This window comes from Microcaecilia unicolor, chromosome 4, assembly GCF_901765095.1.
Source record: "Microcaecilia unicolor chromosome 4, aMicUni1.1, whole genome shotgun sequence".
NCBI lineage: Eukaryota > Metazoa > Chordata > Amphibia > Gymnophiona > Siphonopidae > Microcaecilia > Microcaecilia unicolor.
In genome coordinates, this window is record NC_044034.1 from 176,618,726 (window position 1) to 176,631,504 (window position 12,779).

A 12,779-nucleotide genomic window follows, 5' to 3' on the forward strand; every position below is an offset into this window, starting at 1 on the left:
GTGGAGAGGAAAACGGTAACGGAATTCAAACATGCGTGGGATAAACATAAAGGAATCCTGTTTAGAAGGAAAGGATCCTCAGGAGCTTAACCGAGATTGGATAGCAGAGCCGGTAGTGGGAGGCGGGGATAGTGCGGGGCAGACTTATACGGTCTGTGCCAGAGCCAGTGGTGGGAGGCGGGACTGGAGGTTGGGAGGCAGGGATAGCGCTGGGCAGACTTATATGGTCTGTGCCAGAGCCGGTGGTGGGAGGCGGGGATAGTGCTGGGCAGACTTATACGGTCTATGCCAGAGCCGGTGGTTGGGAGGCGGGGCTAGTGCTGGGCAGACTTATACGGTCTGTGCCCTGAAGAGCACAGGTAGAAAATCAAAGTAGGGTATACACAAAAGTAGCACACATGAGTTGTCTTGTTGGGCAGACTGGATGGATCGTGCAGGTCTTTTTCTGCCGTCATCTACTATGTTACTATGGAAGAGAGACTAAGATGGACGGAGGAAATCCAGATGCGGAGATGGCCCAGAGTGGTTCGAACAGTTCACGGCAAGGCGATCCACAATTGGGAGCTGTAGCAATACCCAGTAAGCGCAGGCGAAACAGCAATATGCGGCCAGGAGAGTGGTAGTGGTCACCAGAGGCAGACAACAGCAGCTGGAGGCGGACAATGCCGGCGGGGCCCAGGATGACAACAGACTTATGTATTTATGATTGATTGCTTGTTTGCATTAGAAACACATTTCAAATTTCTTTTTTTTTTCTCTCACATCAAACCAGGTACGTCCCAAAACACTGAGGAAAAAAAAACACCCTCAGATGCTATGCAGGAATGCTGCTTGGATATACTGAAGATCCGTGATACTTAGCAACAAAGGTTTAATATTTCAAATTTCAACAAAGGTTTTTAAATAATGGGTAATTGTGTTTTTAACCAAGTTTCTGATGGAACACAGCTTATGAGATCAGGGTGCCCCCCCCCCCCCTTTTAAATCAACTGACATTGTCCAGTTACCCCAAGTAGTCTAATACATTTTGACAAAGGGGGAGGGGAGGAGTAACCATGACCTAGAACAGTTGTGGAACTCAGTGTTCATTCTGTATTTAACTTATTGCAGTGCACCTTATTTCCACCAGTACCATGCAGTAGTGGAGCGGTAGCAAAAACTGGCAGCTCCTGACGAAGTTACAAGCAATGAAACAGAGAAGTGCTGTAGAGCAAATAGAGCCGGTTTTAAAGTACAGAGTTGCACGGAGACAGAAATCTTACCCATCCCCGCAAGACTTTAACCCATCCCCAGGGGTGTGCTGGTAAATTTTTAACAACAGGCTCTCTCTCCGGACATAGCCGGCCCTGAAATTTGGGGGGAGGGGGGAATTCATGCCTCTCCCTTCCCTTGTGCGGGCACGCTAGGCATACCTTTGCCGAGCCCCACCAGCCAATAAATGGACTGCCACCATTCTCTGCTGCTTGTTTCTGGCTCTGAGCAGCATGATGGAACCTTATTGCGCTTGCATGAAAAGTCCCAGCCTAATGCTCAGAGTCAGAAACAAGGAGCAGGGAGCAGAAGCAGTCTATTTACTTGGCTGGTGGGGCCAGCCTCACTGCCAGCAAAGTAAAAGAGAATTCAGGAGGGGGCCCAAGCCTACATTTTGGGAGTCAGAATAGCCATGGGGAGGCCTACTTTAACAACCGGCTCCCAAAATTCTTAAAAACTTAACAAACGGCTCTCACGAGCTCTTGAGAGCCCGCTCCAGCACACCACTGCCCATCCCCCACTCAGTCCCGCAAGAATTTAATGGTACATAAAAAAAGATTCTGGTCGGCTCTCTGTCTCCGGGTTCGAGCCACAGCACTGCAGGCAAGGAAGGATCAGAAGTTGGAACTTGGAACAGTCTGGTGTGCACATGTAAGACTTGCATCTGATTCACTGGCGCTATGTGCTAAGAGGTCGCCACATGCACTCGAAAGTAGGTCAAGTGACATCTGATGCTTGTGCCTGTGTCAGAGCTGAGGTCTGCGCATCAGCTCGGGTGCAGAGATGATTAACAATAACATAGTAAGTGACAGCAGATAAAAACCTGAATGGTCCATCCAATCTGCCCAGTAGTCACACTCATTATCAATTCATTATTAAATCAACAATGAACATTATATTATATACTTGATTATGGTCTTTCTTTAGCGTTTCTGAGACATAGACCATAGAAGTCCGCCCGGCCCTATCCTTATGTTCCAACTGCTGGAGTTGTCATCGAAGCCCACTCCAGCCTGTTCGTCTTCTCAAGTGTGGAACACAGACCGTAAAAGTCTATTCAACACTGTCCTCATGTTCCAGCCACTAAATTTGCTGTCTAAGCTCTTTCCAGCCCATCCTAAACCAGATTGCCATATATGAGACACAGGCATTACAAGTCTGCCCGGTATCGGCCCTAGTTCATCACAGCCAGAGTCGCCATCTAAGTATCACTCGATACATCCACACACATGCAGCCATTTAAGTTTAGGTTCTGTATAACTTCCATTTTGTAATGCAAGATCCTCTGTGTTCATCCCACGACTTTTTGAATTCCTTCACCATTTTTGTCTCTACCACCTCCTTAATAGAGATTTTTCGCATCTGTGCTGTTAAAGCAAGGAGGAGGAGGAGACAGCACTCAAAGAACTTGGTACTTGATAGGTGAGAGGCTAGCAGAAGTGCAGCGTACACTTCCACGGGACACCCCCCCCCCCCCCCCAGGAATTGTTTCCATCCCCACGGGAACCCCACAGGAATTGTTTCCATCCCCATGGGATCCCTGCAGGAACGGCTTCTGTCCTCATGGGAACCCTGTTCCCATGCAAGTCTCTATTTTAAAGCTAAGTACGATTGCTACTAATTTGAAAATATCAAGCTCAGCACCATTAAGAAAGACCAAGACGTCCGTGAAAACAGATTACAGGAATTTATAACATCTGAAGTCTTTCCTTCTGCACAGTGTACACATAGTTAAGATTTTGGAGAGGGCAGTGCGAGCAGTTGTATGTGTCTGAGTTCCTGAATCCCTTGAGTGTGTTTGAGTTGGCAGTGTTTTTCCCCGGATTTTTTCATGGGGAAAAGGAAAGGGAAAACCAGGGTGAATACCTCATCGGACCCTGGTGGAAGTCCCGCTGCACGACAGACGACCCTCGAGATGTTTGGCATTCAGACACTAGAAGCATGGACGCCTGCTTCGATTGGATCCCCCTTATTGCAGGGGGATCACAGCATAGAGGCGGCCTCACTTAGTTCGCCTATGAGCACAGAGCCTCCACAGCCTGGAAGCAGTTTTGAGACGGCAGGAGAGTAGCAACTTGAATCGCCCGATGTGGAATTGATTTCTGAAGCAGCTGGAGGAGGTCCTTCCACTACCTCGACTCCAGGAGTGATGACATTAGGGAGTTTGAGGGTGAATAACCCCATACTTTCTCTTAACCTGGGAGCTGCTTCAATTGAAAATGGAGGAATTAAGAAACCAGTTGTAGTAACATTGGAAGCCCTGTAGGATGCCATTCAAGGAGTAAACTCTTCCCTTCTTCAGGTAGTTAATATATACAAGGAAGAAATATCTGTTTTGAAACAATCTCAACAAGTTCTGACTGGGAAAATTCAAACACAAGAGGAAAAAATTGAATTATTAGAAGGAGAACTACAAAAATTTCAAAGTTTAACAGGTAATGTTGTTAAGGAAAGGAATGTTATAGCCAAGAAGTTGGAATACCTAGATAATCAGGGGAGGAGGAATAATTTAAGATTTCTAAACTTTCCAAAATCACCTTTGATTCCTGCTATTCATATGTTGAAAAAATACTTTGGAGAAGTACTAAGAATTCCGAGTGATGGATTTCCACCTATTGTTAGAGCCTATTATATATTTGGAATTAGAAATCCAACCTTGGAACCTCATCCTGATTTAAACTTAACTGCGTTCCTGGAAAGTTCTTTGGAGGTAATAACAGAATGAACAACTCTCTAGGTTACGTTTGCATTGGAACCGGACAGAAACAATATTTTCTGAGTATATTTTAAACATATGAATGCAACTTTCCTTGGAGACAAGATTCAAATATTTCCTGACTTAAATAAAGATACACAAAAAAGAAGACGCAAATTCATGGGTTTAAAACCAAGAATACTCGCTCTAGGTGGTCTATATGTATTAAAATACTCATGCAGATGTTTGGTATCTTTAAATTCAATAAATTATGTATTTTTTGACCCGAGGAAAATGCAGGATTTTATAAAAATTAAAGAAGAGGGAAGGGGATCTACCCAGAATGTTCAAACAGGTTAATATATGCTGGTAAAATTGGCTGCGGGCGTTTGGTGCTTTTCCCGCTCTTGGGGTGTGTCTTTTCGATCCGTTCAGGGTTTTGTTTTGTTTTTTCTCTTTAGGTGTTGTTCTGGGAGTATATGAAAATTTCTTGTAAAAAAGAAAAGGAAAAAAATTCTTGTATCTTGCCTCATTATTATTATTTCTATTGTGGACTAAGTTAGAAGAGTATTTTCCTAAACCTTGTTAAGGGATAAGATTCTTTGAATTAATCTTTATATCATTGCATTTATGTTTAAATGAATGTAAGAGATTGTAAACTTATAAAATATAAAAAAAAGAAGAAGTTTTGGAGAGTGAGAAGAGTAAGGACTTTGATTGATACTTATGGTAGACTAATAAAAAAGGCCCGTTTCTCACACAAATGAAACGGGCGCTAGCAAGGTTATCATGTAATGGCGATTATGTTTTTAAGGGAACCGTTAGGAGAAATGTTCTATCATGATAAGTAATAATTGGGAAGGGTGTATAATGAGTAATATGCTCCAGGGTTATGAGATACGAACTGTTTTATCTATTTTTTTGTTTTAATCTTTCTTTTTTTGTGATTTTTATTTATAGTATTTTTTAAAAGACAAAGAGTACGCAGTCTCCATCCATATCCAGCATTTCTCCTCTCTTCCGTCCCCTCAATCCATGTCCAGCATTTATCCTCTTCCCTCCCCTCCATCCATGTGCATCTCCTTCCTGACTTCCCTCCCCTCCATCCATCCATGTCCAGCAACTCTCCCTTCTCCCCTGCCCTCTCCTCCATCCACCCATATCCAGCAAATTTCCTCTCTCCCCTGCCCCCATTCATCCATCCATGTCCAGCAATTCTCCTCTCTCCCCTGCCCTCTCCTCCATCTATCCATGTCCAGCAACTCTACATTCTCCCCTGCCCTCTCCTCCATCCATCCATATCCAGCAAATTTGCTCTCTCCCCTGCCCCCTCCATCCATGTCCAGCAATTCTCCTCTCTCCCCTGCCCTCTCCTCCTGTGCAGCGATCTCTTCTCTCCCCCTGCCCTCCCCTCCTCTCCTGTCCAGCGATCTCTTCTCCCCCGCCCTCCCCCCCCCCCCTCCACGTGTTTAACCTTTTTACTTTCAGGCACAGCAGCGGCATTGAAGAGGACAACACAGCTTCTCCCTTCCCATACGCAGTGTCCCGCCCTCGCGGAAACAGGAAATGCATCATCGCAGAAGGCAGGACACTGTATAAGGGAAGGGAGAAGCTGTGTTGTCCTCTTCACTGCCGTCGCTGCGCCTGAGAGTAAAAGGGAAAAGGGTTAAACACGCGCAAGGGGGAGAGGAATGGAGAGCTGAGGGCGGGAAAGAGTGGAGGAGCCATCCGAGAGCTGCCTGGCTGCAGCTCTGCTGCGCCAGGCAGCCCTGCGTTTCGGGGGGGGGGGGGGGGCAGCAGCCAGAGGAAGGTCACGGTTGGGCAAGCCTCTTATACAGGGCATCTATGACTGTCCTCTCATCCCATCCATGTCCATCAATTCTCCTCTGCCCTGCCCTCCCCTTCCTCCCTCCCTCCCTCCCCTCGATGTCCCGCAATTCTCTCCTCCTGACATCATCTCGCCTCCAGCGTTGCCTTCCCCCTCATTGTTCCGCCCTCTGACGTCATTACATTTTGACGCGAGGGCAGGGCAGTGAGTGGGAATGGATGTTACAAACCCAGCCATCCAGACGTAGAATGTTGGAGGTGCAAATTATTATATAGGATATTGACAATAAAAACCTTAGGACAGATGTTAACCATTAAACTGTTCCATGGCTTTATCTGCCTATATGTTGTGGTTTAAGCAATGAAGTTTTTGTTAATTTTTTTTTTTTACTTTATAGGTTAAAACCGGTAAACGTGTCTATAACTTCTGTGCTCAGGATGCACAAAGTGCTCAGCAGTGGATGGATAAGATTCAGAATTGTATTTCTGATGCTTAAATACGAAGACCAAGTCCAGCTGAAGCCAAGAGATGTGCCTTTGGCATCCTGACTTATGGGGAAAACTGCTTAGTTATTACAGTAAGATGTGCCATTCCAGAGAGGCAACATCCCCTTTCTGAGGGATATTTTTACTGTTTTCTTTGAAACCATATCCATTTAAAATCTGTGGCCATAGCCTTCATAGAATGTTACTTCATTTTGCAGTTTATAGAATGGCTGAAATACAGATGAGATTTTGCCTGCCATTCCTATTTCTGAGCTAAAGGAATGTCATGATCTTGCACTAGCTGGCATACGGGCTTCCATAACCAGACATTACTCACCACTGCTAAGAGCATCTTCACAGCGTGTATGGTGTCTACACTCCACTCTGTTCCTTTCACTACATAAACTGTGATGGAACAGGACTCTACTTCAACCAGGGCTATTTCTGGTCAAGCAAGGTCTTCACTAAACATCAGCAAAATGGAATGCAAATCTCAAGAGTGCTCACCATTCAATAATAGGAACGTCCCAGGCAGATGCCTTCTGTGCAAGGAAGGATAAAGCTTGAACTTTTTTTTTTAATCATCAATCTTTTACTTTACCTTATGTGAATATGAACAGAGTTTATTGTAACCAGTAACCTCAGTAGACATGACCTAACAGTTAAATAAGCAGGATCTCATAAGCATTCCAAGAAACTTCTGTTTTTGAGTGACATTTGTCATGTGGCAACTACCTTTCAAAAAAAAAAAAAAAAACCTTTATCCACTGCAAGTGCATTGGCTTGGTGCAGAACTGTAGTTTTAAACAAAACTAGAGTGATTTTTTTAACCCTTAAATAGAAGAAATGGTGCTTTAGAATAAATTCTTCTCGACATTCTATATACCCTAGTGAAGGATTTTCCAGTGGTGTACTTGCTATTGAGAAAAAGGGAAACCAGCTACATTTCTGTTAGCATATGAATGGATTACTCTTCTAAGAATAATCTTGGAACCAGACTAGAGATGTGACATGTGTTTTTAACAGTAATTATTTTTCCATCGTGAATACAAATGAGACTTTGAAAAGTAATTCATGTAGTTGCTATTGTAGCAAGCACAAGCAGACACCAACGCACCTGTAAATGACACAGGATTCCACCCAACTTAAAAACCACTGTGGGCATCAATTTTGTAAGCGAACACTATAATTAGAGATGTTTGTGGTAGAAGTAGTTCTGTGAGGAGCATGACAGTTTTATACTTAAGCTGCTGTTCTGTTCTATGTAAAGGAGTGACTAAGGCAAAAATATAAATGCACTAAACAGTAATATGAGCATTTGCACTTAAATGTTTAATTTACAGTACATTCCCAGGGCCCAAGCAGCTCCACTATATGAAGTATGTACAGAATTTGATGTGTGAGGTAATTTTGATACTTAAAAAGCTTTTGCACATAAAATTGTAAGAATGTTTTTTATATATATATTTTTTATTAGATTTGGTTATGTGGTTGACTTAAGTCTTTAAAGATGTTGTCTATAGCCAAAGTTTAATAGAAGTTTTAGGAACAAGTACATATTAACTGGAGTTGTCAGACATTGAATACATTATGTTTGGAAATGTTAATACTGTATGTCCCACATCTAATGTTAAAAATTGTACTGTGTATGTATATATATGTATATATATATATATATATGCTTTTTTTATACTTTAAGATAACTTCTTGTAATTTAATTTGAAAAGCTAATCTGACTTCATGTATATAAGTTAAGTTGAATGGTTTATGCCTGAAAAAAGTCCAGTTGTAGTTTAAACAAAACACTGTCTTTAAATGGAAAAGAAACACCATCATTTGGATTCTGTAATAAAGATGGACTGAAGAATTTTCTCCATTTCTACATCTTTACCTGTGGAAAGGGCTTTTTGCACCTTGTTATTTTTCGTTGTATATGAAGTATGTTTTTCATGTACTTATTGCTTAAACTGATCCTACTGTTATGTAGACTACTTTGAAGATGTATACACAACACTATGCTTACATTTTGTAACTTATTTCACAAGTGTATGTGTTTGTTATATGACCTGTGTATGCTATCTTGTAATAAATGTAACTCGAGGAATGTATCTTACCATAAATAAAATATTTTCAAAAAATGGAAATATGTTGTGTGACATTGGTGGACCCAGTTACGTGTGGAACTATTGTTAGTAATATGTAATTTATCTTTAAAATCAAGCATGGTACTGGAAGATTGGAGGGTGGCTAATGTAATGCCAATTTTTTAAAAAGGTTCTAGAGGTGATCCGGGAAATTATAGACCGGTGAGTCTGACGGTGTCAGGCAAAATGGTAGAGACTATTATAAAACAAAATTAGAACAAATTATAGAACAAAATTACAGCGAATATTCAAAAGTATGGATTAATGAGACAAAGCAAACATGGATTTTTTTTTATTTGTTGTATTTGTATCCCACATTTTCCCCCTATTTGCAGGCTCAATGTGGCTTACAATGTTTCGTTATGGCAGTCGCCATTATAGAGTGAAAGGTATCAAATTGGTGTTACATAGAGAACATAGATGGCATAGTAGAGTTAAGCAATTAAGCAAACAGATATTGGAAGAAAACAATTCAGAATATAGGTGAAGTGGTGATATGTTACAATTACAATTATTGATCATTGTGGTATGCCTTGTTGAAGAGATAGGTCTTCAAAGATTTACGGAAGTTAATTAGTTCGTAAATAGTTTTTAGGTTAAGTGGCAGTGCATTCCACAGCTGCGTACTCATATAGGAAAAGCTGGATGCATGTGTTAGACTGTATTTTAGTCCTTTACAGCTGGGGAAGTAAAGGTTGAGGAATGTGCGGGATGATCTTTTAGCGTTCCTGGGTGGTAAGTCGACCAGGTCTAACATGTAAGCCGGGGCATCTCCGTGAATGATTTTATGAACTAATGTGCAGACCTTGAACGCGATACGTTCTTTAAGTGGAAGCCAGTGTAACTTTTCTCCTAGGGGTTTAGCACTTTCATATTTTGTTTTCCCAAATATGAGTCTGGCTGCAGTGTTCTGGGCTGTTTGAAGTTTCTTGATAATTTGCTCTTTACAACCAGCGTACAGTGCATTGCAATAGTCTAGGTGACTCAGCACCATTGACTGTGAAGGGAAATCTTGCCTCACTGATCTATTACATTTCTTTGATGGGATGAACAAACAAAGGTGAGCTGGTTGATATTGTGTATCTGGATTTTCAAAAGGCATTTGACAAAGTAGCTCATGAAAGACTCCGGAGGAAATTGCAGAGTCATGGGATAGGAGATAGTGGCCTATTGTGGATTAAAAACTGGTTAAAAGATAGAAAACAGAGAGTAAGGTTGAATGCATGGGTGAAGTTTGTGGGGGCAAAATGCAGGGCCAGCGCAAGGCAGCAGGCAGCTCTCAGACGGTCCCTCCTTTCCACCTTCAGCTTCCCGACCGACAGCCTTCCTCTCCGTTTTCTTCCCCCCTCCCCCGCACGTTTAACCCTTTTACTTTCAGTCCGCAGCGATGGCAGTGAAGAAGACAACACAGCGGGCTCGCCTCCAGCTTCTCCATTCCCTCACACAGTGTCCTGGCCCTTGCAGAAACAGGAAATACATCATTGAAGAAAGGCGGGACACTGTGTGAGGGAACGGAGAAGCTGGAGGCGAGCCCGCTGTGTTATACTTCTTCACTGCTGTCACTGCGCCCTAAAAGTAAAAGGATTAAATGTGGGGGGGGGGCAGGAAGGAACAGAGAGGAGGGCTGGCGGGCAGCTGAGGGAGTGCAGGGAAAATTGCTGGATATGGATGGGAAGGAAGGGAGGAGAGAAGAGATCGCTGGACATGGAGAGGAAGGCAGGGGGAAAGAAGAGATTGCTGGACATGGAGAAGAGGGCTGGGGGAAAGAGGAGATTGCTGAACAGGAGGGCAGGGCAGGGGAGAGAGGAGAAATGCTGGACATGGATGGATGAATGGAGGGGACAGGGGAGAGAGCAAATTTGCTGAATATGGATGGAGGAGAGGGCAGGGGAGAATGGAGAGTTGCTGGAAATGGGTGGAGGAAAGGGCAGGGGAGAGAGGAGCATTGCTGGACATGGATGAATGAATGGGGGCAGGGGAGGGGGAGAGAGGAAAAATGCTAGACATGGATGGATGAATGGGGGGAGAGAGAGGAGAAATGCTGGACATGGATGGATGAATGGAGGGAGCAGGGGGAGAGAGGAAATTTGCTGGATACGGATGGATGGAGGAGAGGACGGGAGAATGGAGAGTTGCTGGACATGGATGGATGGAGGCGAAGGAAGTCAGGAAGGAGATGCACATGGATGGAGGGGAGGGAAGAGAGGCGAAATGCTGGACATGAATGGAGTGGAGGGCAAGGAAGAGAGGAGAAATGTTGGACAAGGATGGAGGGAAGGAAGGAGATGCACACGGATGGAGAGGAAGGGAGAGAGGAGAAATACTAGACATGGATGGAGGGGAGGGAAGGCAGAGGAAGTAGATGCACATGGATGGAGGAGAGGGGAGTGAGGAGAAATGCTGGATATGGATGGAGGGGAAACTGCTGATTTTAAGGGCTAGATCGGAACAATTTGAGGGCAGATTCTGAAACTGGAGGAAGGATGGTGGCAGGGCTACAAATGGTAGACAGGACACATAAAGACACAGGAGGATGGTGGACATGGTGAGAGAAAAAATATCAAATGGAAAGAAAACACTGCACAAAACAGAAGACACTGGGACCAAAGTGAATAGAAAAACTAAATGATCAGACAACAAAGGTAGAAAAAAAGTATTTTATTCAGAATTTATTAATTGGAATATGTCAGCTTTTGGAAATGTGCATCTGTGACGTTTTGCATGTAAGTTTCAATTTTTCTAGTAGTGCTGCATGCTGAGTGACTTCTTGAGGTAACTTTCCAGTTCAGTATTTTGCCTTCATATTTTTTTTTTAATTTCTAGTTCCTTGTGTCATATCTGTTGTGTCATGTGTTTTTCATGTGTGATCAAGGTGCAGTATTCTGCTAGTATGTATTATTTGCAGCCCTTTTCGTTTTGTTTTGTTTTTTGTCACTAGGTAGTGTACTAGTGTTTTAGAGCCCGGTGTAATTACAGTGCTGCCTTTCCACACATAAGGTTGTAGCTCATCCTGTCCTTGGAATTAGTGCTTTTATGGTTTGGTAAGGCTATAAGTGTGTTTTTGCACAAGTTTGTGTATAGTGTTTTGCAGTGGAGAGATTGTGTGTTGGCCTTACTGAGGTGGCACCAAAACATCAGAGGGTGTAGAGTCTAAATCATGACACACTACCTCTTGAAGGATCTACATATAGAGCTTATGCATTTTCTAAGGTCTACACTGGCATGGTATGGGAAAGGGAGTGAGGAAATACTACTGGAGAGGAAGAGGGAGTTCTGGATAAAAAGGAAAGAAGGAAGGAAGGGAGAAAAAGCTGGCTTTTTTGGGAATAACCATAATGAATATGTATGAGAGATCTCATACATATTCATTATGGTTATTCCCGAAAAAGCCAGCTCTTTCTCCCTTCCTTTCTCCATATTAGCATATTCATTTGCATATACAGTGCACTCCATTTAAGTGCACGTCAGATAAGTGCATGCTCTGTTTAACTGCATACCGTACTTTGGTCCCGTTTTTGGCACCATCAATTTCTATGGGGACAAACCAGTTTAGCACACCACTGATAAGTGCAAGATTCACTTATACGCATGATTTAAGACCACTCCTCTGCAGGAAAGACTCCGCATAAGCGCGCGCACGGAATAAAACAAATTGGAGAAAGTTTTTCTTTACTCAGCGTGTGGTTAGACTCTGAAACTCATTGCCGGAGAAGGTAGTGACGGCAGCTGGCCTTGCTGAGTTTAAAGGGAGTCTGGACAGATTCCTGAAGGAAAAGTCCATTGATCGTTATTAAATTTTGGGTTTTTGCCAGGTTCTTGGCGCCTGGATTGCCTGCTGTTGGAGACAGAGTGCTGGGCTTGATGGGCCTTTGGTCTTTTCCCAGCGTGGCAGTACTTATGTACTTATGTAATTGGCACGTGACAACCAACAAGATTTCAAATTTACCACCCCTTTAACTGCCACAGGCAGAATAAGCAAAAGAATGTTGTTAGAGTGTACACTGGGGTCATCGTCGTTGCGCAACTGTAAGTCTTTAACACTGGCTGAACGAATAGAAGTTCTTAAAAAATTAGAAAACAAAAAGTCAAGCATCTGTTGCTAAAGAATATGGTGTCAATCCCAGTCAAATTTCACGTGTCTTGAAGCAGAAAGACCAGCCTTCTGAAAGACTGGCAAAACAATACAAATCCACAATGGAAATGAAAATGGGCGGGAAAGGCTGAGGAGGTAGAAGATGCTCTTCTTCGGTGGTTTTCTCGAGTCAGGAGCAAATAGTTTCCTGTCAGTAGTCCACTGCTTATGGAGAAAGCTAACCAGCTAGCTGAAAGTCTTGGACTAACTGAATTCAAAGCCACTGTTGGATGGTTGGAAAGAT

The 12,779-nt window shown here is 43.1% G+C and overlaps 1 protein-coding gene across 3 annotated transcripts in view; it reads left to right on the forward strand.

The window, feature by feature from the left end:
- SBF2 (SET binding factor 2) overlaps positions 1-8,398 on the forward strand; it is a 919,918-nt gene extending 911,520 nt beyond the window's left edge. For all 3 annotated transcript variants that reach the window (XM_030200990.1, XM_030200991.1, XM_030200992.1), the window contains one exon: positions 6,172-8,398. In XM_030200990.1, coding sequence (XP_030056850.1) covers positions 6,172-6,270 — 99 coding nt within the window. In that variant the 3' untranslated portion in view covers positions 6,271-8,398. The remainder of the gene's footprint in view (positions 1-6,171) is intronic.
- The last annotated feature ends 4,381 nt before the right edge of the window (positions 8,399-12,779 follow it).